Source organism: Pseudophryne corroboree, chromosome 6, assembly GCF_028390025.1.
Source record: "Pseudophryne corroboree isolate aPseCor3 chromosome 6, aPseCor3.hap2, whole genome shotgun sequence".
NCBI classification, from domain to species: Eukaryota; Metazoa; Chordata; class Amphibia; order Anura; family Myobatrachidae; genus Pseudophryne; species Pseudophryne corroboree.
This window is the reverse complement of record NC_086449.1, coordinates 700,965,649-700,993,146: the sequence shown is the minus strand read 5'-3', so window position 1 is coordinate 700,993,146 and position 27,498 is coordinate 700,965,649. Positions and strand designations below refer to the sequence as shown.

The 27,498-nt window shown below is 46.0% G+C and overlaps 1 protein-coding gene across 1 annotated transcript; it reads left to right on the top strand.

The window, feature by feature from the left end:
• The first annotated feature begins 1,424 nt into the window (after nucleotides 1-1,424).
• LOC134935585 (Y-box-binding protein 1-like) lies at nucleotides 1,425-27,284 on the top strand. Its single transcript, XM_063930548.1, has 2 exons — nucleotides 1,425-4,688; nucleotides 27,055-27,284. Exon 1 carries the CDS (start codon nucleotides 3,054-3,056, stop codon nucleotides 4,038-4,040), a length of 987 nt encoding a protein of 328 aa, XP_063786618.1. The 5' UTR covers nucleotides 1,425-3,053; the 3' UTR covers nucleotides 4,041-4,688; nucleotides 27,055-27,284.
• Nucleotides 27,285-27,498: the final 214 nt, after the last annotated feature.

The window sequence follows — 27,498 nt, the reverse complement described above, 5'->3', positions numbered from 1 at the left end:
ATTTGTCCTTCGTGAAATTTGTATAATCAAATTAATTTTCTTACAGCTTTATGTGACACCCCATCAGAGTTGCCACGGACATTTAACTTATTTCTGCGCCCTTTTTCCCCCTCTACAAAATACAGCCTGGCTAAATACTTTGAAACTTCAGCAAGGAAAGGGTTAAGAACATTTTCTATGCTATAGCTGTCATGCGCTTGGACAGTTAATAGCCGTGTGCCGAGTCTGTTGGCAGTTGGGCGGCGGCCATCTTAGGAGGATGGGCAGAGTGAAACAGGACCTAGGAGCAGAAGGTGCTGAGCTGATTTGGTGGTGTACATGGTGACCAAAGGAGACTCCTTACCTGATCTTCAATAAATCAGAGTCCAGCAGCTGACAAAGAGAGTGTATATGGAGTGGTGAGCAGACTACGTCAGCCCTGAGGCAAAATAGCCACTTCTAGTGAGATCCAGGAGCCCCATTGCAGACTATACATTCTCACACTCCCTATCACAGACTCCCTGGTATACAAGAGATCACAGTTTTATACAGTAAATTAGCCAGTTTCTATAGTAATAACACCCTTTATGAGACTGATAAGAGCCATCAAATAGCAGTAAGCACCTCTGTGCAGAAGCAGACAGTCATGTGCCGCAGTTTTCTCAGCACACAGCCAGAACTTTGTAGCGCAGTAAGGAACAATACTGTCTTAGTTGCACAGACAACTTAAAGGATTCAGGACTCAGTATCACAGGGGCTTGCAGCTGATGTACTGCTCCCAGTCAGACAGTGTAAATGTAACAATTGAGTACAGTAACCTTTTTGGAGTACAGGTCAGTAACCCTGTTTCACCACCTATTCATTGCAAGCCCTTCCAGATATAGAGAGACTGCTCATAACAGGGACAGAGACACCTTAGCTGCCTATATTGCATTTAAGGATGAGTCAGGATTAAGTGGCACAGTTGTAAACCTACTTATTGCCTGACACAGCCATGTGGATATCGCAGAGAGCCTCTTTTAAGAAAATAGCACCTACAGTACTCAGTGGCGGATCTTGCCACGGGCAAGCAGGACTTTTGCCCGGGGCGCCGCCTTCCGGAGGGCGCTGGCGCCATCCGGAGGGCGCCGCACCGTGGCAAGATCCGCCACTGCTGCCCGCTGTGTCCCTGTCCGCCTCCGCTGCCGTCCCCGTCCCGATCCCCGTCCCCGTCCGCCTCCTGAAGGGAACTAGACGCTATGCGTCTAGTTTCCCTTCCTGGAGAGTAACTTTGCTGAGCGGTGCGCGATGACGTCATCGCGCACCGCACAGCAAAGGTCCTCTCTACGAAGGGAACTAGACTCATAGCGTCTAGTTTCCCTTCGTGGAGAGGACCTTTTGCTGTGCGGTGCGCGATGACGTCATCGCGCACCACTCAGCATTCAAGCGGCGCTTTTAATGTACAGGGGGCGTAATTGACCACGCCCCCTGTATTAGGCCACGCCCCATTTCCTGCCCGGGGCGCTCTGCGCCCTTGAACCGGCCCTGAGTACAATCAATTAATATTACATCCAGACTAGCAAAATAGACTCACAGTTGCCTAAAAATAGTGTGCTGCATCATATTAGAAGTTGCAAAACTGCCTGGTTGGACAGAACCTGCTACACTTCATTTGTTGTAATCCATCCATTGCTACCTTCATCCAAGACTTGTATTAACTATTCTCAGGATATAACTTTCCTAGAAAGGTGCACTATACTCAATGTAGCTAGCTACAAAACTAAAGGTTTTTACAGGGCCCCAATTATAAGAGTATTTTCAGGTGATTGCTTAAAACTGTATATTAGTGTGTAAGGATTGTCAAATGTGGATATTGTTTCTTGTGCTTTATTGTTCTTTGCATGAAAATGGTATGTGACTAGCATAGACATTGAGGTTAATCTAAATTGCCATTATATGAGATAATCTCAAATTTCTACAGCTGAGAAAAAGTTATAGCAGTGTTTCAGTAGAATAAAAATTCATATAGAGAAATTGTGTAATCAATGCCTGTGTGCAATATATCCTGAACTATATTGTAAGTGGCTGGTGAAACTTATGCCTGTTAGAAGCTACAGACACTAGGTCCAGGTGAGGAACACCAGAAAAGATAAAGTAACACATTAAACCAGAAGGTTAGACTTCCTAATACTTACCTGTAAATTGTTGACTTCAGTGATACCTACTTTAGGGTGTCACATTTGGCGTCGTACAAACAGGATACGAACATGTCTTCTGATGATCAAGCAGCGGGGGATTTGTCAAATACTCACCCAACCATGGCCAGCATAAATCCAATCGTATTGCCGTATTACTTTGGGGCTACATGGATTCCAACATATAGAGGAGATGTTCGAGGTTCTGAAGGGAACACATGGACTGAATTTAGGAACAAAATGAAGTCATTGTTCCGTTTATACCAATTGAGCAAACAACAGCAAGTGGAGATTCTTATAGGGCAGCTAAGAGGCACAGCCCTAAGAGAGGTGACTTCATGGCCAGAGGAAAAAAGAGAAACCGTAGGCCTCATCTTGAACCGACTAGCTGCCACATTTGAAACAAGACCGTTATCTGAACTTAAGGTGGCTTTTTACACGAGAAAGCAGCGGCCAAGAGAAACACTGCGTGACTTTGCACTCAATCTTCAGGAGGCACTTCGAGCATTACAGGTCATAGATCCAACAGAAATTCGGCCAACAGATGAAATATTGATTAATCAATTTATAGAGGGATCCCATGGTGAGATAGTGAAGTCGCATTTACGCCTCCTTCAGCTACAGTTATCAAATAGCTCATTTTTGGTCTTCAAAGAAGCTGCCATTAAAGTGGTAGGGACGTTACAGATGCAAGAAATGTCCTGCCCTGAGATGTTGGGAATCCAAGAAGAAAAATACCCTCCAGAGATCACAAATCTGAAATTGGATCTGCACTCACCTAAAGAAGTTGTTGCACAGGGTGATCAGGTGCCAAGGACTGATCTATTAAGTACTATAGGAGTGCAAGTCGCTGAGCTGACCCATGGGATAAATGAAATGACATAGCAATTGTGGAATTTCATGCAGCAACATGAAAAGTGCAGAGGAGAGACAAACTGGAGCATCGATGAAAGACAGCCCAGAGATGTGTACCTTCATGCTGTAGACCAGAATCAAACTGAAGTGGTCACAACACCAGCTACAGAGCCTGTAGTCAGTGCAAGAAAAGTTAAGGGGAAAGTCATTTGGTTTAACGTGTGGTTTGGCTATGGCTTTATAAATTGTCCTAACACCAAGAAAGATGTGTTTGTACATTATACGGACATAAAGAAGAACAACCCCCGGAATTATTTCCGAAGTCTGGAGAGAGGAGAAACGGTTGAGTTTGATGTTGTAAATGGAGAAAAAGGTCCGCAGGCAGCTAATGTAACTGGTCCTGGTGGTGCTCCAGTGCAAGGCAGTAGATATGCATCAAATCGCAAGCATTATTGTCACAGAGGTGCTCCATGTGATTATCAGCAAAGCTGCCAATACAGTGAAGGTGGAGAGGAGAGCAAAGAAGGGGAAAATGTGGCAGAAAGTGCATATCAACCACAGCCTGATGGGACATGTTGCTACCCACTGTATGAGCAAATGGCGGAGGAGAGAGTTGACACTGTGCAGCAAAGCTTGCAAGACATAATCCGACCACAGCTGCCTCCAGATCCAGCATGTTTAGGTGAGGCCAGAGTCAAGGACATCAGTTCCAGTGCGGCCTGCCTTGATCAGGCAGATTCAGGTGTAGCCGACCGGGGAGAAGTCACAGAGAAAGTGATCTACATGGCTGCAGCAGAAGCCTTGGAAGTTTCCTCTAAACCCATTGCACCAAATTCCGTTAGGTCAATGTCTGAACCTCATATTCCTGCAAAACCCTCTAATAAAACAAAAGAGGCTGTAACATGGCTTTTCCCAGAGTGGCATTGCGAAGACTGTGAATACACCACAATAAGAGGTGAAGAGTTTGTCTCAATTTTGCAACAGTCATCAAGAAGATCAGGAAAGAGGCCCAAAGGGATTTCTTCCCATTAGATACTGGCAAAAGAAAATGTAAAAGTGATTATATAACAAACATATCAGTTTATACAATAGTTTTGGAAAAAGTAAGTGTTAGAAGTGTTTAATGTTACTGTTGCTATATGGCAAACTGACTGTGTTAACGTTTATGCTACATTTCTAAAACTTAAAGTGAAGTCTTGAAAGTTAAAACAGAACGTCTTCTAATGTTATTTATGTTAAATATAGTGTAATGTAAAGACTGTATTTGAATTTCACAGCTGCAAGGTTGTTTGCTGATATGCGTGGGGACACGCATAATCCTAGCGGGCTGATATGTGACACCCCATCAGAGTTGCCACGGACATTTAACTTATTTCTGCGCCCTTTTTCCCCCTCTACAAAATACAGCCTGGCTAAATACTTTGAAACTTCAGCAAGGAAAGGGTTAAGAACATTTTCTATGCTATAGCTGTCATGTGCTTGGACAGTTAAGAGCCGTGTGCCGAGTCTGTTGGCAGTTGGGCGGCGGCCATCTTAGGAGGATGGGCAGAGTGAAACAGGACCTAGGAACAGAAGGTGCTGAGCTGATTTGGTGGTGTACATGGTGACCAAAGGAGACTCCTTACCTGATCTTCAATAAATCAGAGTCCAGCAGCTGACAAAGAGAGTGTATATGGAGTGGTGAGCAGACTACGTCAGCCCTGAGGCAAAATAGCCACTTCTAGTGAGATCCAGGAGCCCCATTGCAGACTATGGGGTATATGCAATAGCGGGCGAATCGCGGCATTAGATCCGCCTCTGTGTGATTCGCCCGCTATCGCCAGCCGCAGCCCTGTCGCCGGGACGCTGGTTTCACTATATTCAATGAAAAAACGATTCGCCCCTCCCGCAGGCGGATCCAGGCCAATCGGCGAGCAGTGGGCGTAGTGAATTCGCCTTCCTGCCCAATGGCTGGATCGGTAAAATCAGGGAAAAAAATGGCGTGAGGTCCCCCCTCCAAAGCATAACCAGCCTCGGGCTCATCGAGCTGGTCCTGGTTCTAAAAATGCAGGGGAAAAATCGGGCAGGGATCCCCCGTATTTTTAAAACCAGCACCGGGCTCTGCGCCTGATGCTGGTGCCAAAAATACGGGGGACAAAACGAGTAGGGGTCCCCCGTATTTTTAACACCAGCATCGGGCTCCACTAGCTGGACAGATAATGCCACAGCCGGGGGTCACTTTTATGCCGTGCCCTGCGGCCGTGGCATTAAATATCCAACTAGTCACCCCTGGCCGGGGTACCCTGGGGGAGTGGGGACCCCTTCAATCAAGGGGTCCCCCCCCCCCAGCCACCCAAGGGCCAGGGGTGAAGCCCGAGGCTGTCCCCCCCCATCCAATGGGCTGCGGATGGGAGGGCTGATAGCCTTTGTTGTAAAAAAAAGATATTGTTTTTTCCATTAGTACTACAAGTCCCAGCAAGCCTCCCCCGCAAGCTGGTACTTGGAGAACCACAAGTACCAGCATGCGGGAGAAAAACGGGCCCGCTGGTACCTGTAGTACTACTGAAAAAAAAATACCCAAATAAAAACAGGACACACACACCTTGATAGTAAAACTTTATTTCATACGTCGACACACACATACTTACCTATGTTGACACGCCGACTGCAACGATCTCCGACGATCCGAGGGTACCTGTCAAAAAATTATACTCACCTTCCAGCGTCCGTCCAGAGGTCCAGGTCCAGTGGTAAATCCACGTACTTGGCAAAATAAAAAACGATCAGCGAGCCATACGTACTAGAAAGGAGTGTAATGTTTTCACATTACACTACTTTCTCCCGAATGCCGGGACATCACGTGACTCCTGTCACTGACGTCCCTTCAGCCAATCAGGAAGCGCTACTTCCGTGGCGCTCAGCTGATTGGCTGGACGCCGTCTGTATTCTGACAGCGCCTTGCAAAGCCGCTCCATTACTTTCAATGGTGGGAACTTAGCGGCTAGCGGTGGGGTCACCCGCCGGTCACCGCTGACCGGCGGGTGACCTCACCGCTAGCCGCTAAGTTCCCACCATTGAATATAATGGAGCGGCTTTGCAAGGCGCTGTCACAGCGATCAGCCAATCAGGTGAGCGCAACGAATTTGCGCTTCCTGATTGGCTTAGAGACCTGTCAGTGACAACTGTCACTGTCAGATCTTAATCGTGGAAAGGTGACCCATGTGTCAACATGGGACACCTTTCAGTCCGTTATGGAGCGGGTAAATGCGCTTTCTTTTTTTGCCAAGTACGTGGATTTATCTCTGGAGCCTGTTGAGGTGAGTATATTGATCTTTTATTTTCAGGTACCTTGGGATTCTACATGGAGAAGAGGACCGATGTCGGCGTGTGAACATAGGTAAGTATGTGTGTGTCGGCAGTGTGTAATAAAGTTTTACTGTCGACGGTGTCTGTGTCCTGTTTTTATTTGGGTATTTTTTTTTCAGTAGTACTACAGGTACCAGCGGGCCCGTTTTTCTCCCGCATGCTGGTACTTGTGGTTCTCCAAGTACCAGCTTGCGGGGGAGGCTTGCTGGGACTTGTAGTACTAATGGAAAAAACAATATCTTTTTTTTACAACAAAGGCTATCAGCCCTCCCATCCGCAGCCCATTGGATGGGGGGGGACAGCCTCGGGCTTCACCCCTGGCCCTTGGGTGGCTGGGGGGGGGGGACCCCTTGATTGAAGGGGTCCCCACTCCCCCAGGGTACCCCGGCCAGGGGTGACTAGTTGGATATTTGATGCCACGGCCGCAGGGCACTGTATAAAAGTGACCCCCGGCTGTGGCATTATCTGTCCAGCTAGTGGAGCCCGATGCTGGTGTTAAAAATACGGGGGACCCCTACTCGTTTTGTCCCCCGTATTTTTGGCACCAGCATCAGGCGCAGAGCCCGGTGCTGGTTTTAAAAATACGGGGGATCCCTGCCCGATTTTTCCCCTGCATTTTTAGAACCAGGACCAGCTCAATGAGCCCGAGGCTGGTTATGCTTTGGAGGGGGGACCCCACGCCATTTTTTTTTTCTGATTTTACGTTCCAGCAATAAAAAAAAAAAATATTATTTTAAAAAATATATAAATAATATTTGTGCCTCCCCCAAAAAAAAAAAAAAAACCTAATCCCTTCTAATATAAATAGATCTACTATTCCCAAAAAAAAAAACACAAAAAAAAACATGTTTAAATTTTTTTTATTGGTTTTCACCCTCCAAAGTGTGGCGGAAGGAAAATCGCGAATTTGCTGTCTAAAAGCACTGCAGGCGAATTTCCAAACTTGCATTGAATATGCTGGAGGCGAATTGCAGCATCTGTACCATTGCAGAAAAGGCGAATTCGGAAAAACGCGAATTGAAAAAAGGCGAATTTTGACGGGCCGTTTTTTTGCGAAAAATGACTGCACTGCATAGGCGAATTGATTTTTGGAGGCGAAAACGGCCCGGAATTCGCCTTTTTTGCCGATTCGCCCGCTATTGCATATACCCCTATGCATTCTCACACTCCCTATCACAGACTCCCTGGTATACAAGAGATCACAGTTTTATACAGTAAATTAGCCAGTTTCTATACTAATAACACCCTTTATGAGACTGATAAGAGCCATCAAATAGCAGTAAGCACCTCTGTGCAGAAGCAGACAGTCATGTGCCGCAGTTTTCTCAGCACACAGCCAGAACTTTGTAGCGCAGTAAGGAACAATACTGTCTTAGTTGCACAGACAGCTTAAAGGATTCAGGACTCAATATCACAGGGGCTTGCAGCTGATGTACTGCTCCCAGTCAGACAGTGTAAATGTAACAATTGAGTACAGTAACCTTTTTGGAGTACAGGTCAGTAACCCTGTTTCACCACCTATTCATTGCAAGCCCTTCCAGATATAGAGAGACTGCTCATAACAGGGACAGAGACACCTTAGCTGCCTATATTGCATTTAAGGATGAGTCAGGATTAAGTGGCACAGTTGTAAACCTACTTATTGCCTGACACAGCCATGTGGATATCGCAGAGAGCCTCCTTTAAGAAAATAGCACCTACAGTACAATCAATTAATATTACATCCAGACTAGCAAAATAGACTCACAGTTGCCTAAAAATAGTGTGCTGCATCATATTAGAAGTTACAAAACTGCCTGGTTGGACAGAACCTGCTACACTTCATTTGTTGTAATCCATCCATTGCTACCTTCATCCAAGACTTGTATTAACTATTCTCAGGATATAACTTTCCTAGAAAGGTGCACTATACTCAATGTAGCTAGCTACAAAACTAAAGGTTTTTACAGGGCCCCAATTATAAGAGTATTTTCAGGTGATTGCTTAAAACTGTATATTAGTGTGTAAGGATTGTCAAATGTGGATATTGTTTCTTGTGCTTTATTGTTCTTTGCATGAAAATGGTATGTGACTAGCATAGACATTGAGGTTAATCTAAATTGCCATTATATGAGATAATCTCAAATTTCTACAGCTGAGAAAAACTTATAGCAGTGTTTCAGTAGAATAAAAATTCATATAGAGAAATTGTGTAATCAATGCCTGTGTGCAATATATCCTGAACTATATTGTAAGTTGCTGGTGAAACTTATGCCTGTTAGAAGCTACAGACACTAGGTCCAGGTGAGGAACACCAGAAAAGATAAAGTAACACATTAAACCAGAAGGTTAGACTTCCTAATACTTACCTGTAAATTGTTGACTTCAGTGATACCTACTTTAGGGTGTCACATTTATACTTAGACAGCAATGTACATATGAAAGTCATAATGGATTGGGATTGAAATGCAGCACTGGCACTACCTACCTCTCCTATTCAAATGTACATAGCTGTAGTCCCCCCTCAGCACATAGCCATAGCTCCCACCAGAACACAGCATGTAGTTATTTCCTCCCTCCCAGCACAGTCATAGTCCCCTTCCCCCTCCCAGCACATATCCATAGTCCCCTCCCAGTAAATAGCCATAGCCTCCCCACATTTCTAAGCAATTGCCGTAGTCCCCCCAGCACATAGCCGTAGTCTCCACCTTTCCCAACAGAGTCATACAGTAGTCCCCCCTCCTATCACATAACAATAGTTCCCTGCCAGCATAGATAGCCATAGTCCCCCCTCCCTGAACATAGCCCCTCACCTCCCCAAGCACATAGCCATAGTCCCCATCCGCCTCCCAGCACATAGCTGTAGTCCGCCCTTAGCACATACTGTAGCAGTAGTCTCCCCCACTCCCCAACACATACATAGCCTCACCACACAGCACATAGCCCTAGTCCCCATCACACAACATCCCAGCAGATAGCAATAGTGTCTGGCAATATCTGCTATGCCGAGCTGCCTGGGATGGAGGGCGGAGGATCGCTCTGCAGGCGGGAGCTGGCGCCGGTGTCCGGCACCACACCAAACTACGTCAAGAAACTGAAAATAAACTACAGATCCCAGCAGCGCTTGCCGCCGGTGGCTCCCGACAGCAAGCATGTTAAAAAATGACAATATATCTGGGATTCGTTTTTTGATATATGGCAAGCACTGGTTGATAGGCAGACCATTTCGCGATCATAGAGGGTAGTGGGCAATGGCTGTAGTGGGTTGGGGGAGGGTGCAAGTGGGCTCCTGTGAGGATATCTTATAGAGGCAGCGGCCATAGTGGAGCACGGTGTGAGAGCAGGCATCAATTGGTGTGGGTACCTATAAGTGGTGAGTCGGTGATGAAGACGGCAGTCCTGGGATTCAGTTTTTGGTAAAGTTTGGGGCCTAGCACCAATTAGGAGAGGAACGCTCGTGATTGGAGGAACTGACAATCTAAAAATGGCTCTGAGAGTCGTAATTGGCTCACTTGTGAAGCCATTTTTGAATGTCAAGATGGCCACAGTGAGCAAATCACCATGTCACCCCCCCCCCCCTCATGGCTACTGTATATTATGCAGCATGAGGAAGGGGCAGGGAGTTAGATGGCAGAGAAGGAGCTGGCAAGTGCTCCTGAAGACTCTGGGGGTCTGGGTGGGAGGCAGCCGATGTAATTGAGCTCACACAGGGGGTAATTCGGAGTTGATCGCAAATGTGCTAAATTTAGCACATCTACGATCATTTACTCTGACATGCGGGAAGATGCCCAGCACTAGGCCGCCCCCATGTCAGCCCCCCCCCCCCACCCGCACAAGTACAAAAGCATTGCCGAGCGGCGATTCTTTTGTGTTTGACAAGTAGCTCCCCACCTGCGCAGCTCCTGCGCACTGGCAGGAAGCTACTTGTCACATCCCGGGTCGCAGTAGCTGCGTGTGATGTCATGCAGCCACCGTGGCTCACCCCCCCACCCCCTTCCCTGCACGATCCGGGCACGCCTGCGTTGCCCGGACTGCGCGCCCAAAACGGCGGCCAAACGCCATAGATCCGCTCCCTCCCGCCCAGCGAACGAGTCTGCCTGTCAATCAGGCAGAGACGATCGCTGGGCTAAGATGCCGATAGCATCTCTAGCATGCACATGCGCACTGTGGTGCATGTGCAGTTCAGTCCTGATCGCACAGCAGCGATCATGTCTGAATTAACCGCATGAAGATGCAGAAAGTTTTACTGGAAGGTGGTGGCCATGCAAAAGAGCTCAACGGCCATTGCCCCCCTAGGCATAGAATGTCTTTATTTTAATATATTTATTTCATGGGGATTATAGGTGCAAGTGAGCCCTTAATGTCTGGGTATACTGGCACTTGTGGACTTCCAAGTGCCAGCATGCTGGCGCATTGTCCCACTGTAATAGACATTATTATCTTTGCCAGTTATCAACCTTGCACCCACCATCCAGGAGTGCGGGGGATAGCTTCCTGTTTCATCCCTGGCCTAGGATAAACACAAAAGGGGGTCTCCTTTATTGCGGGGTTCCACACTTTCCGAGGAATTCCCAGCCTGGGCTATCTAATTGCGGGGATAATGCTTTGGCCGGGGTGACCCCGCCAACTGTGTCCCCTGGCTGTGGAATTACCCCCCTGCTAGTTGAGCCCCATGCTGGATCTCAAAATAAAGGGGACTCCTTATTTTTAGAACCAAGGCTGTCTCCAAGAGCCTGGTGCTGGTTCATTAAATACGGGAAACCCCTACACATTTTGTTTCCTGTATTTTTTTAACCAGGGCCGGCTCAAAGAGCCCATAGCTGGTTATGCTTAGGGGAGGGGGAACCCCACATATTTGTTTTTTCTCATGTTTTAACTTTATTAATAGAAGGGTTCATTGTGGTGATAGAGTAATGTAATTCAAAAATAGAAGGGAGGTGGGGGTTAGTAGCACATTATTTAGATTTTCTACATGTCACTAGAAAAATTACAGTTGATTGAGGTGATGTATTGGCACTTTCATGATTTGCAGATCAAATCTTTGGAAGGAAAAAGTCTGCAGGTCACTGAAATAAACCTGTAACGTATGGGCAAAGTTAAGTAGTTTGGGAAACAATAAATCTGGGGGAAATTCACAGAATCTAGGAAACCAAAAATAGTGATTGCTGATGTAGGGGGGCCTTTGGAGAGTTTATCATCTAAATATTGGTAAAAAGGCTTGAAGACCCTCATGTCACTCATAAGATGTTCTATGTAATGTATGTATATGTACACATACATCTGTGCCATGGCTTCGCCCATCGTGGTGTTAGGCTGGTGTAAGTAGAAGTCACCATCAAATATGTAGTTGTTGTTATTAATGTGGCAACAGGTGCAGTGTGCTACAGAGGAACCAGTGATGTTTAGCTAATAAACCCAGGAAAGTCATGTATTTAGAGGATAGAAAATGTATGCATTACATGCAGTGCATTTCTCTATTGCAGCTTGGTGCAGCTGAAAGCATGTCATTGATGAAACAGAGCACCTGTGAGGAACTCTCTTAAAAAGGCAGAGTGGGTGTGCCACTTGCCTGTCAGTCTGGGAGTGGGAGTGGGAGGAGGGGTTTAAGGTATATAAAGGCTACATGGACAATTTACCTGTGTGACCGATGCCAGGAAAGTTGGCTGGTAACTAGGGAGTGGATCTCTGTTACATAGTTATAGGGTCATGAACATTTACTGTGTGATGGTTACTGATCTGTGCTCATCCTGATGAAATAAACCGTAGTGGACACGTCCTGAGACAGTGTGTACTTCCACTACACATCTTCTTTGTCACATTAGTTATAACGTTTTGAACAGGAAGGGTTGCATCAGTGCGGGGAATGCATGTGTATAGACAGAGCCGGCCCTAACCAATATGATGCCCTAGGCAAGATTTTGGCTGGTGCCCCCTAGCACCGCCACTAGTTCCGCCTCTGACCTTGCACTTCTTTCCCAGCACCATCACCCGCCGCCCATATCAGTCCTTATTTTGGTGTTTGTACCGCCTATATTTTAAATAGGAACAGTTCGCACATTTGGCGCACAGCCCAACAAGGGATGGGTTTTTGCTGGCAAGGGGCATGGCCACACAATAGTAGCCCCAAGTCCAATTACGCCACACAGTACTGCAACTTTATTCACATATGATCATGCGATAGTGTCTATAATTCATATTACATCCCACAGTAGTATCACTTTACCTTATAAACGTTACTCCTCACAGTAGAGCCCCTCACATTACATCACACTGAATTGCTCCTTATTCACATTACACCACACCCTATTGCTCTTTATTCACATTAGACGACACAGTAGTGCCCTTTCTATACGCAACACCACATAGTAGAGCACCTTAAACACATAATGCCACACAGTAATGCCCCTAACACATATGAGACACATTATTAATGTCCTTATAAACATAATGTGCCTGACACATTATGACAACCTTTATTAATGCCCTTTTACACATAATGTCCCTTACACATATGCCGCACATTATTAATGCCCTTATACACATGACATACATAGTGCCCCCTAAACATTTGCTACTATTAGTGCCCCCTAAACATTTGCACACTATTAGTACCCCTATACACATAATGACACATACAGTAGTACCCTGTTACACATATGCCGCACATTATTAATGCCCTTATACACATAATGACACACATAGTGCCCCCAAAACATTTGCTGCACATTATTAGTGCCCCTATACACATAATGACACACATACAGTAGTACCCTGTTACACATATGCCGCACATTATTAATGCCCTTATACACATAATGACACACATAGTGCCCCCTACACATTTGCTGCACATTATTAGTGCCCCTATACACATAATGACACACAAACAGTAGTGCCCTGTTACACATATGCCACACATTATTAATGCTCTTATACACATAATGACACACGTAGTGCCCTTACACATATGTTGCACATTATTAATGCATTTTTACATGACACACATAATGCTTCTTACACATATTCCGAACACTACTGCACAACCAACGCACTGACATGCACACAGCACTCCCACTGCCACTAACACTGTGACCTCTGCCTCTGCTTGGATACAGATGTGTCCTCATAAATCTTGCCTCAATGCTAACGTCGGGCACATTTTTTTAATGAAAATGCATCTTATTTGCATTGCTATGTGGCTAGGATGCACAAGCAGCTTCTGCTGATTAAACTGATATGCAGCATGCCTATATACTGTGTGAGACTGTGGCTGTATCTGCATATGAAATGCTACATACAGAATATAGGCATACTGCATATCATTTTAATCAGCAGAAGCTGCTGATGCCCCTAGGCATATCAAATGCCCTAGGCAATTGTCTAGTTTGCCTATGCCTATGGCCGGCTCTGTGTATAGACTTACCACATCCAACATGACCAGGAACAATGGCATAGGAGCCAGTATGATATAACGGCAGATGGGATGCCGTCTATCAGTATACCAACACCGGAATCCCTTCTGTCGGAATCCCAGCAGCGAGTCCCCACACGAGCTTGCTGCGCTCGCCACGCTTCGAGCCCGGTGGCGAGTTTAGCTCGCCATAGGTTCTATTCCCACTTGGTTGGTGGTGTGGACCCACCAACTGAGTGGGAATTATGAGCAGTGTCGGTGTGTCGTCTGTCGGTAAAATTTCAGGTGTCGGGATTTCCGCGTTGGTCTTCTCTAAAATAACTATGGCAGCCAGCTCTAAATACAGTATAAAGTGCCTGGTTCTGAGTTGCACGCAACTCTAATGTTCACAAAGTTGATTGCTTTTAAAGCTATTGTGTATGCATGGAAGTCCATAAAAAAATTAGTGATGTGCACCGGCAATTTTTCGGGTTTTGTGTTTTGGTTTTGGATTCGGTTCCGCGGCCGTGTTTTGGATTCGGACGCGTTTTGGCACAACCTCCCTGAAAATTTTTTGTCGGATTCGGGTGTGTTTTGGATTCGGGTGTTTTTTTACAAAAACCCCTCAAAAACAGCTTAAATCATAGAATTTGGGGGTCATTTTGATCCCATAGTATTATTAACCTCAATAACCATAATTTCCACTCATTTTCAGTCTATTCTGAACACCTCAGACCTCACAATATTATTTGTAGTCCTAAAATTTGCACCGAGGTCGCTGGATGACTAAGCTAAGCGACCCAAGTCGCTGACACAAACACCTGGCCCATCTAGGAGTGGCACTGCAGTGTCAGACAGGATGGCACTTCAAAAAAATAGTCCCCAAACAGCACATGATGCAAAGAAAAAAAGAGGTGCACCAAGGTCGCTGGATGGCTAAGCTAAGCGACACAAGTGGCCGACACAAACACCTGGCCCATCTAGGAGTGGCACTGCAGTGTCAGGCAGGATGGCACTTCAAAAAAATAGTCCCCAAACAACACATGATGCAAAGAAAAATGAAAGAAAAAAGAGGTGCAAGATGGAATTGCCTTGGGCCCTCCCACCCACCCTTATGTTGTATAAACAGGACATGCACACTTTAACAAACCCATCATTTCAGCGACAGGGTCTGCCACACGACTGTGACAGAAATGACTGGTTGGTTTGGGCCCCCACCAAAAAAGAAGCAATCAATCTCTCCTTGCACAAACTGGCTCTACAGAGGCAAGATGTCCACCTCCTCCTCATCGTCCGATTCCTCACCCCTTTCACTGTGTACATCCCCCTCCTCAAAGATTATTAATTCGTCCCCACTGGAATCCACCATCTTAGGTCCCTGTGTACTTTCTGGAGGCAATTGCTGGTGAATGTCTCCACGGAGGAATTGATTATAATTCATTTTGATGAACATCATCTTCTCCACATTTTCTGGAAGTAACCTTGTACGCCGATTGCTGACAAGGTGAGCGGCTGCACTAAACACTCTTTCGGAGTACACACTGGAGGGAGGGCAATTTAGGTAAAATAAAGCCAGTTTCTGCAAGGGCCTCCAAATTGCCTCTTTTTCCTGCCAGTATGCGTACGGACTGTCTGACGTGCCTACTTGGATGCGGTCACTCATATAATCCTCCACCATTCTTTCAATGGTGAGAGAATCATATGCAGTGACAGTAGACGACATGTCAGTAATCGTTGGCAGGTCCTTCAGTCCGGACCAGATGTCAGCACTCGCTCCAGACTGCCCTGCATCACCGCCAGCGGGTGGGCTCGGAATTCTTAGCCTTTTCCTCGCTCCCCCAGTTGCGGGAGAATGTGAAGGAGGAGCTGTTGACGGGTCACGTTCCGCTTGACTTGACAATTTTCTCACCAGCAGGTCTTTGAACCTCTGCAGACTTGTGTCTGCCGGAAAGAGAGATCCAACGTAGGTTTTAAATCTAGGATCGAGCACGGTGGCCAAAATGTAGTGCTCTGATTTCAACAGATTGACCACCCGTGAATCCTGGTTAAGCGAATTAAGGGCTCCATCCACAAGTCCCACATGCCTAGCGGAATTGCTCTGTTTTAGCTCCTCCTTCAATGTCTCCAGCTTCTTCTGCAAAAGCCTGATGAGGGGAATGACCTGACTCAGGCTGGCAGTGTCTGAACTGATTTCACGTGTGGCAAGTTCAAAGGGTTGCAGAACCTTGCACAACGTTGAAATCATTCTCCACTGCGCTTGAGTCAGGTGCATTCCCCCTCCTTTGCCTATATCGTAGGCAGATGTATAGGCTTGAATGGCCTTTTGCTGCTCCTCCATCCTCTGAAGCATATAGAGGGTTGAATTCCACCTCGTTACCACCTCTTGCTTCAGATGATGGCAGGGCAGGTTCAGGACTGTTTGCTGGTGCTCCAGTCTTCGGCACGCGATGGCTGAATGCCGAAAGTGGCCCGCAATTCTTCGGGCCACCGACAGCATCTCTTGCACGCCCCTGTCGTTTTTTAAATAATTCTGCACCACCAAATTCAATGTATGTGCAAAATATGGGACGTGCTGGAATTTGCCCAGATGTAATGCACGCACAATATTGCTGGCGTTGTCCGATGTCACAAATCCCCAGGAGAGTCCATTTGGGGTAAGCCATTCTGCGATGATGTTCCTCAGTTTCCGTAAGAGGTTGTCAGCTGTGTGCCTCTTCTGGAAAGCGGTGATACAAAGCGTAGCCTGCCTAGGAACGAGTTGGCGTTTGCGAGATGCTGCTACTGGTGCCGCCGCTGCTGTTCTTGCTGCGGGAGGCAATACATCTACCCAGTGGGCTGTCACAGTCATATAGTCCTGAGTCTGCCCTGCTCCACTTGTCCACATGTCCGTGGTTAAGTGGACTTTGGGTACAACTGCATTTTTTAGGACACTGGTGACTCTTTTTCTGAGGTCTGTGTACATTTTCGGTATCGCCTGCCTAGAGAAATGGAACCTAGATGGTATTTGGTACCGGGGACACAGTATCTCAATCAAGTCTGTAGTTGCCTGTGAATTAACAGTGGATAACGGAAACACGTTTCTTACCGCCCAGGCTGCCAAGGCCTGAGTTATCTGCTTTGCAGCAGGATGACTGCTGTGATATTTCATCTTCCTCGCAAAGGACTGTTGGATAGTCAATTGCTTACTGGAAGTAGTACAAGTGGTCTTCCGACTTCCCCTCTGGGATGACGATCGACTCGCAGCAGCAACAACAGCAGCGCCAGCAGCAGGAGGCGTTACACTCAAGGATGCATCGGAGGAATCCCAGGCAGGAGAGGACTCGTCAGACTTGACAGTGACATGGCCTGCAGGACTATTGGCTTTCCTGTGTAAGGAGGAAATTGACACTGAGGGAGTTGGTGGTGTGGTTTGCAAGAGCTTGGTTACAAGAGGAAGGGATTTAGTGGTCAGTGGACTGCTTCCGCTGTCATCCAAAGTTTTTGAACTTGTCACTGACTTATGATGAATGCGCTGCAGGTGACGTATAAGGGAGGATGTTCCGAGGTGGTTAACGTCCTTACCCCTACTTATTACAGCTTGACAAAGGCAACACATGGCTTGACACCTGTTGTCCGCATTTGTGTTAAAATAATTCCACACCGAAGAGGTGATTTTTTTTGTAATTTGACCAGGCATGTCAATGGCCATATTCGTCCCATGGACAACAGGTGTCTCCCCGGGTGCCTTACTTAACCAAACCACCTCACCATCAGAATCCTCCTTGTCAATTTCCTCCTCAGCGCCAGCAACACCCATATCCTCATCCTGGTGTACTTCAACAGTGACATCTTCAATTTGACTATCAGGAACTGGACTGCGGGTGCTCCTTCCAGCACTTGCAGGGGGGCGTGCAAATGGTGGAAGGCGCCGCCTCTTCCCGTCCAGTGTTGGGAAGGTCAGGCATCGCACCCGACACAATTGGACTCTCCTTGGGGATTTGTGATTTAGAAGAACGCACAGTTCTTTGCTGTGCTTTTGCCAGCTTAAGTCTTTTCATTTTTCTAGCGAGAGGATGAGTGCTTCCATCCTCATGTGAAGCTGAACCACTAGCCATGAACATAGGCCAGGGCCTCAGCCGTTCCTTGCCACTCTGTGTCGTAAATGGCATATTGGCAAGTTTACGCTTCTCCTCAGACGCTTTTAATTTTGATTTTTGGGTCATTTTACTGAACTTTTGTGTTTTGGATTTTACATGCTCTCTACTATGACATTGGGCATCGGCCTTGGCAGACGATGTTGATGGCATTTCATCGTCTCGGCCATGACTAGTGGCAGCAGCTTCAGCATGAGGTGGAAGTGGATCTTGATCTTTCCCTATTTTACCTTCCACATTTTTGTTCTCCATTTTTTAATGTGTAGAATTATATGCCAGTATCAATAGCAATGGCCTACTACTATATATACTGCGCACAACTGAAATGCACCACAGGTATGGATGGATAGTATACTTGACGACACAGAGGTAGGTAGAGCAGTGGCCTACTGTACCGTACTGCTATATATTATATACTGGTGGTCAGCAAACTGTGCAAAACTGAAATGCACCACAGGTATGGATGGATAGTATACTTGACGACACAGAGGTAGGTAGAGCAGTGGCCTACTGTTCCGTACTGCTATATATTATATACTGGTGGTCAGCAAACTGTGCAAACTGAAATGCACCACAGGTATGGATGGATAGTATACTTGACGACACAGAGGAGGTAGAGCAGTGGCCTACTGTACCGTACTGCTATATATTATATACTGGTGGTCAGCAAACTGTGCAAAACTGAAATGCACCACAGGTATGGATGGATAGTATACTTGACGACACAGAGGTAGGTAGAGCAGTGGCCTACTGTTCCGTACTGCTATATATTATATACTGGTGGTCAGCAAACTGTGCAAAACTGAAATGCACCACAGGTATGGATGGATAGTATACTTGACGACACAGAGGTAGGTAGAGCAGTGGCCTTCTGTACCGTACTCCTATATATTATATACTGGTGGTCAGCAAAATTATGCACTGTACTCCTACTTTTTTACTACAATGCAGCACAGATATGGAGCGTTTTTCAGGCAGAGAACGTATAATACTGGTGGTCACTGGTCAGCAAAACTCTGCACTGTACTCCTCCTATATAATAGTGATGTGCACCGGGTTTTGTGTTTTGATTTTGGGTTCGGTTCCGCGGCCGTGTTTTGGGTTCGAACGCGTTTTGGCAAAACCTCACCGAATTTTTTTTGTCGCATTCGGGTGTGTTTTGGATTCGGGTGTTTTTTTCAAAAAACCCTAAAAAAAAGCTTAAATCATTGAATTTGGGGGTCATTTTGATCCCATAGTATTATTAACCTCAATAACCATAATTTCCACTCATTTTCAGTCTATTCTGAACACCTCACACCTCACAATATTATTTTTAGTCCTAAAATTTGCACCGAGGTCGCTGGATGGCTAAGCTAAGCGACCCAAGTGGCCGACACAAACACCTGGCCCATCTAGGAGTGGCACTGCAGTGTCAGGCAGGATGGCCCTTCCAAAAAATACTCCCCAAACAGCACATGACGCAAAGAAGAAAAAAAAGAGGCGCAATGAGGTAGCTGTGTGAGTAAGCTAAGCGACCCTAGTGGCCGACACAAACACCTGGCCCATCTAGGAGTGGCACTGCAGTGTCAGGCAGGATGGCCCTTCCAAAAAATACTCCCCAAACAGCACATGACGCAAAGAAGAAAAAAAAGAGGCGCAATGAGGTAGCTGTGTGAGTAAGCTAAGCTACCCTAGTGGCCGACACAAACACCTGGCCCATTTAGGAGTGGCACTGCAGTGTCACACAGGATGGCCCTTCCAAAAAATACTCCCCAAACAGCACATGACGCAAAGAAGAAAAAAAAGAGGCGCAATGAGGTAGCTGTGTGAGTAAGCTAAGCGACCCTAGTGGCCGACACAAACACCTGGCCCATCTAGGAGTGGCACTGCAGTGTCACGCAGGATGGCCCTTCCAAAAAATACTCCCCAAACAGCACATGACGCAAAGAAAAATGAAAGAAAAAAGAGGTGCAAGATGGAATTGTCCTTGGGCCCTCCCACCCACCCTTATGTTGTATAAACAGGACATGCACACTTTAACCAACCCATCATTTCAGCGACAGGGTCTGCCACACGACTGTGACTGAAATGACTGGTTAGTTTGGGCCCCCACCAAAAAAGAAGCAATCAATCTCTCCTTGCACAAACTGGCTCTACAGAGGCAAGATGTCCACCTCATCATCATCGTCCGATTCATCACCCCTTTCACTGTGTACATCCCCCTCCTCACAGATTATTAATTCGTCCCCACTGGAATCCACCATCTCAGGTCCCTGTGTACTTTCTGGAGGCAATTGCTGCTGGTGAATGTCTCCACGGAGGAATTGATTATAATTCATTTTAATGAACATCATCTTCTCCACATTTTCTGGAAGTAGCCTCGTACGCCGATTGCTGACAAGGTGAGCGGCGGCACTAAACACTCTTTCGGAGTACACACTGGAGGGAGGGCAACTTAGGTAGAATAAAGCCAGTTTGTGCAAGGGCCTCCAAATTGCCTCTTTTTCCTGCCAGTATACGTACGGACTGTCTGACGTGCCTACTTAGATGCGGTCACTCATATAATCCTCCACCATTCTTTCAATGGTGAGAGAATCATATGCAGTGACAGTAGACGACATGTCAGTAATCGTTGGCAGGTCCTTCAGTCCGGACCAGATGTCAGCATCAGCAGTCGCTCCAGACTGCCCTGCATCACCGCCAGCGGGTGGGCTCGGAATTCGTAGCCTTTTCCTCGCACCCCCAGTTGCGGGAGAATGTGAAGGAGGAGATGTTGACAGGTCGCGTTCCGCTTGACTTGACAATTTTCTCACCAGCAGTTCTTTGAACCCCTGCAGACTTGTGTCTGCCGGAAAGAGAGATCCAACGTAGGTTTTAAATCTAGGATCGAGCACGGTGGCCAAAATGTAGTGCTCTGATTTCAACAGATTGACCACACGTGAATCCTGGTTAAGCGAATGAAGGGCTCCATCCACAAGTCCCACATGCCTAACGGAATCGCTCTATTTTAGCTCCTCCTTCAATGCCTCCAGCTTCTTCTGCAAAAGCCTGATGAGGGGAATGACCTGACTCAGGCTGGCAGTGTCTGAACTGACTTCACGTGTGGCAAGTTCAAAGGGCAGCAGAACCTTACACAACGTTGAAATCATTCTCCACTGCGCTTGAGACAGGTGCATTCCACCTCCTTTGCCTATATCGTGGCCAGATGTATAGGCTTGAATGGCCTTTTGCTGCTCCTCCATCCTCTGAAGCATATAGAGGGTTGAATTCCACCTCGTTACCACCTCTTGCTTCAGATGATGGCAGGGCAGGTTCAGGTTTTTTTGGTGGTGCTCCAGTCTTCTGTACGCGGTGCCTGTACGCCGAAAGTGGCCCGCATTTCGTCTGGCCACCGACAGCATCTCTTGCACGCCCCTGTCGTTTTTTAAATAATTCTGCACCACCAAATTCAAGGTATGTGCAAAACATGGGACGTGCTGGAATTTGCCCAGATGTAATGCACGCACAATATTGCTGGCGTTGTCCGATGCCACAAATCCCCAGGAGAGTCCAATTGGGGTAAGCCATTCTGCGATGATCTTCCTCAGTTGCCGTAAGAGGTTTTCAGCTGTGTGCGTATTCTGGAAAGCGGTGATACAAAGCGTAGCCTGCCTAGGAACGAGTTGGCATTTGCGAGATGCTGCTACTGGTGCCGCCGCTGCTGTTCTTGCAGCGGGAGGCAATACATCTACCCAGTGGGCTGTCACAGTCATGTAGTCCTGAGTCTGCCCTGCTCCACTTGTCCACATGTCCGTGGTTAAGTGGACATTGGGTACAACTGCATTTTTTAGGACACTGGTGAGTCTTTTTCTGAGGTCCGTGTACATTCTCGGTATCGCCTGCCTAGAGAAGTGGAACCTAGATGGTATTTGGTAACGGGGGCACACTACCTCAAGAAATTGTCTTGTTCCCTGTGAACTAACGGCGGATACCGGACGCACGTCTAACACCAACATAGTTGTCAAGGCCTCAGTTATCCGCTTTGCAACAGGATGACTGCTGTGATATTTCATCTTCCTCGCAAAGGACTGTTGGACAGTCAATTGCTTACTGGAAGTAGTACAAGTGGTCTTCCGACTTCCCCTCTGGGATGACGATCGACTCCCAGCAGCAACAACAGCAGCGCCAGCAGCAGTAGGCGTTACACTCAAGGATGCATCGGAGGAATGCTAGGCAGGAGAGGACTCGTCAGACTTGTCAGTGACATCGCCTGCAGGACTATTGGCTTTCCTGGGTAAGGAGGAAATTGACACTGAGGGAGTTGGTGGTGTGGTTTGCGCGAGCTTGGTTACAAGAGGAAGGGATTTACTGGTCAGTGGACTGCTTCCGCTGTCGCCCAAAGTTTTTGAACTTGTCACTGACTTATTATGAATGCGCTGCAGGTGACGTATAAGGGAGGATGTTCCGAGGTGGTTAACGTCCTTACCCCTACTTATTACAGCTTGACAAAGGCAACACACGGCTTGACACCTGTTGTCTGCATTTCTGTTGAAATAATTCCACACTGAAGAGCTGATTTTTTTGGTATTTTGACCAGGCATGTCAATGGCCATATTCCTCCCACGGACAACAGGTGTCTCCCCGGGTGCCTGACTTAAACAAACCACCTCACCATCAGAATCCTCCTTGTCAATTTCCTCCCCAGCGCCAGCAACACCCATATCCTCATCCTGGTGTACTTCAACACTGACATCTTCAATTTCACTATCAGGAACTGGACTGCGGGTGCTCCTTTCAACACTTGCAGGGGGCGTGCAAATGGTGGAAGGCGCAAGCTCTTCCCGTCCAGTGTTGGGAAGGTCAGGCATCGCAACCGACACAATTGGACTCTCCTTTGGGATTTGGGATTTCGAAAAACGCACAGTTCTTTGCTGTGCTTTTGCCGCAAGTCTTTTCTTTTTTCTAGCGAGAGGATGAGTGCTTCCATCCTCATGTGAAGCTGAACCACTAGCCATGAACATAGGCCAGGGCCTCAGCCGTTCCTTGCCACTCCGTGTCGTAAATGGCATATTGGCAAGTTTACGCTTCTCCTCAGACGCTTTTAATTTTGATTTTTGGGTCATTTTTTTACTGATCTTTTGTGTTTTGGATTTTACATGCTCTGTACTATGACATTGGGCATCGGCCTTGGCAGATGACGTTGATGGCATTTCATCGTCTCGGCCATGACTAGTGGCAGCAGCTTCAGCACGAGGTGGAAGTGGATCTAGATCTTTCCCTATTTTTTTAACCTCCACATTTTTGTTCTCCATATTTTGCGCACAACTAAAAGCCACCACAGGTATACAATGTAGATGGATGGATAGTATACTATTATTACTTATACTTATGGACGACGAGTGACGACACAGAGGTAGGTACAGCCATGGCCTACCGTACTGCTGCTTAGTGCTTATATATATAATATACTGTATAACGGACCTGGTGGACACTGTCAGCAGACTGCTAAACAAACTATATGAAGAAAGAAAAAAAAACACCACAGTATAGTATTACTTATACTTATGGACGACGAGTGCACTGACGACACAGAGGTAAGTACAGCCGTGGCCTACCGTACTGCTGCTTAGTGCTTATATATATAATATACTGTATAACGGACCTGGTGGACACTGTCAGCAGACAGCTAAACAAACTAGCATGAAGAAAGAAAAAAAAAAACACCACAGGTATACAACGTAGATGGATGGATAGTATAGTATTACTTATACTTATGGACGACGAGTGCACTGACGACATAGAGGTAGGTACAGCCGTGGCCTACCGTACTGCTGCTTAGTGCTTATATATATAATATACTGTATAACGGACCTGGTGGACACTGTCAGCAGACTGCCAAACAAACTAGTATGAAGAAAGAAAAAAAAAACACCACAGGTATACAATGTAGATGGATGGATAGTATTAGTATTACTTATACTTATGGACGACGAGTGCACTGACGACACAGAGGTAGGTACAGCCGTGGCCTACCGGACTGCTGCTTAGTGCTTATATATATAATATACTGTATAACGGACCTGGTGGACACTGTCAGCAGACTGCTAAACAAACTAGTATGAAGAAAGAAAAAAAAAAACACCACAGGTATACAATGTAGATGGATGGATAGTATAGTATTACTTATACTTATGGACAACGAGTGCACTGACGACACAGAGGTAGGTACAGCCGTGGCCTACCGTACTGCTGCTTAGTGCTTATATATATAATATATACCTACTATTGTTGGTAGTAGAAGAGTCCACCAAGGAGCTGAATTCGACCAAGGAGTTAATTAAGGAGTTTGAGGCGCAGCATCGAGACACCTTGTCCAAAGACACTACCACCAACTGGACAGACAAATTAAACACTCAGATGGACCAATATAGGAAGGATTTAATTAAATTTAAAAAAGAAAAACTACTCAAAGTCCAGCAGGACTATCAACAAAGGAGAGTGTACCCATGGCTAGGTAGCTCATCTAACTTCAATGAGCGATCATACCCCAACAGACGACCTAGAACACGCAAAAGGTATTGGGAAAACACAGCCTCAGGTACATCTAACAGTGACTCTGATAATTATAATTCAGCAGTACCTTCCACCAGTGGTCATTTCCCTTTAGGGGCACGGACCAGAGCGGACGTAAACCCCAGCCCAGGAAGAGGACGCGGAGGGCAGGGCAGAATGAAAGACAACAAGGGCACAAGACCTCCAAGGCGAGGACGGACATAGTTTACAATTTATCATCAGCCCCTCTCACCGATATAGAGACAAAAGTTCTTTCAAAGGGCTTAACATTTATACCTACCTGTGAACCCGATCCCTTACAGTGGAAAATTTACGTGGCACGGCTTAATAGGACATTACGTTTGAAAGAACATTTCGGACAAGGAGAGTCAAGTTTGATAGCGAGGGAGTCCATTCCAACACAGCTTAAGAAACTTGCCCCAAGGTCGAAATTCGATCCAGTATCCTATAACTCTTCCATCCGAACATTCACCCGCTTATTGGACCAATCAGCACCCTTGGGGCCCCAAGAGCCACACTATCACTCCAACATGTCCAGGGAGGAGATAGAAGCCCTCAATAATTTAGCTAAGAGGACTGATCTTGTTATACGGAAGGCAGATAAGGGGGGATCCGTAGTGGTTCAAGATTTAAGTGATTATGTTTTGGAATGTAACAAACAATTGTTGGATGTGAATACATATGAGTTGCTTCCTAGGGACCCCACCGTAGCATATAAGCGGGAATTGGATGAGATTCTACAGCAGGCAGTTATGAACGGTGATATTTCACCAGAAATTCTTACAGCTCTAAAGGTCGAATTTCCCCGGGTACCATTATTCTATACGGTCCCAAAAATACACAAGTCACTTCAGCATCCACCAGGGCGTCCTATTGTGTCAGCCAGGGAATCTCTGTTCCATCCAATTTCCGCTTTTCTAGATGCTTACCTTAACCCATGTATACAGGCAATACCCTCACACTTAAAGGATACGACAGCTTTATTGCTACAATTACAGCAATTAGGCTCTTTACCTGAGTCCTTAGTTATGTGCAGTGCTGATGTAACCAGCCTTTATACCTGCATCCCGCACGATGCAGGTATTGAGTCGGTCAAGTTATTAATAACAGATAATGCATTATATAAAGGTCCCCCAATAGAATTATTTGTACAATTGTTGTTGTTGATTTTGACTAGAAATTACTTTACATTTAATGGTAAATATTACCGTCAATTAAAGGGGTGTGCGATGGGGTCCCCTGTGGCCCCTTCGTACGCAAATGCATTCATGTACAATATTGAACAACGTATCATCTATGATAATGCACCAGTAAGAGAGCAAGTCTTTTACTATAAGAGATACATAGATGACTTGCTTCTGTTCTGGGAGGGCTCAATAGAGAATTTAGAGTCTTTTTTTGAATCACATAATGGATCAGACAGCTGTGTAAAATTCACTTTTGAACACAGCACAAGTTCTATCCACTTCTTGGATGTGTTAATTACACATCAGGAAGGCATCTTAAGAACCTCATTGTTTGTTAAGCCAACAGATAGGAATTCACTGTTGGCCCATGATAGCTTTCATCCGCTCCCATTAAGAAAGGGATTACCGTACTCACAATTTTTAAGAGTGCGGAGAATTACCTCAGACCCGGTAGAGACAGTAGCCACTATGGATTTAATGGTGGAGAAATTCATAGAAAGAGGCTACCCAAGAAAAGAACTTAACAAATTGAAACAGAAAGTGCTCAGCATTTCTAGGGACGAGGCCCTAAAGGGGAAATCGACAAATCCTTTGAACAAATTAACCAAGGACACTAAGGTCATCCCTTGGGTTAACAAGTACACAGTAAATACTAATTACACCACTAAAAAAGCTAAAACATATTGGCCAATAGTATCTACAGATACTGAATTACCAGCTTTGAATAAAAGTCGATTGCTCCCGAGTTACACCAGAGGGCGAAATCTTGCTGACCAATTAGTCAAATTAGATGTGTTCCCACTAACTAAGACCCAACAGATGCATTTTCTGAGACCCAAATTAGGCTGTTACCGCTGCCTTGGGTGTTCAGCGTGTAACATACTGATGACGGGCCCTATATTTCATCATCCCTCTACGGGTAAGAAATTTAATATTTATCATCGCCTCACTTGCACAACCACACACGTTGTATATATGCTTAAATGCCCGTGTGGTTTGGCATATATCGGTAAAACGCAGAGGCAATTTCGGGACCGAATGGCCGGGCATAGAAGTGCAATTAAACAAGCCCTGGAGAAGGGTGTCAGCGATCAGCCAGTAGCGCGGCATTGGCTGACAGCCAGGCATAGCCCTACTAGTATTAGGGCGATGCTGATAGATCATGTCCCGATGTCACATAGAGGTGGTAACAGGGGAAAGCTTTTATTACAATTGGAAACTAAATGGATATTCAAATTAAAGACAATAGCCCCAGGTGGATTGAACGAGAACCTTGGATTGCAATGCATGTTTTGATAATAGATAAATATCACACTAATTTTGTCATAATTAATCCATTTAATTCCGCAAGTGACATGTCTTTTATTCTTTAGTTATGTCTGGTGTTGGTTGTTTTTTTCACAATTTGTTTAGTTTAACTATAACCTGAGGATTGCTCATACTCTTCAGTGAATATTTATCTGTATTCTTTGTTATAGCACGTTACTATGGCAACCTGCGTCAAGACGTCAGCTCGCCTGACCGGCGCCGGCTGTACACGTCATTTTCGAGTTCCCACTATGTCAGTAGCGGAGAGCGGGCGGTCAGCGGTGTAGGACAGGTGAGTATGATTAATCAATTTTAGATAGGATTGTCTTGCCTATATATATGTAACACTGTTATAGTCTGTTTGTGATGTGCTGTCCCTGACGACGGGGTATATCCCCGAAACGACGTTGGAAAATAAACTTGCTATGTTTATAAAAGATTGAACAAGTCTGCTTGAGTGCCGCCGTAACTGCTTGATGAGTATATATAATATACTGTATAACGGACCTGGTGGACACTGTCAGCAGACTGCTAAACAAACTAGCATGAAGAAAGAAAGAAAAAACACCACAGTGTTTTTCAGGCAGACAAACGTATACTGGACTGGTGGTCAC

Excerpts from the sequence above, each read along its gene's own strand:
- LOC134935585 (XM_063930548.1), top strand. The coding sequence starts at position 3,054 with ATGCAGCAACATGAAAAGTGCAGAGGAGAGACAAACTGGAGCATCGAT.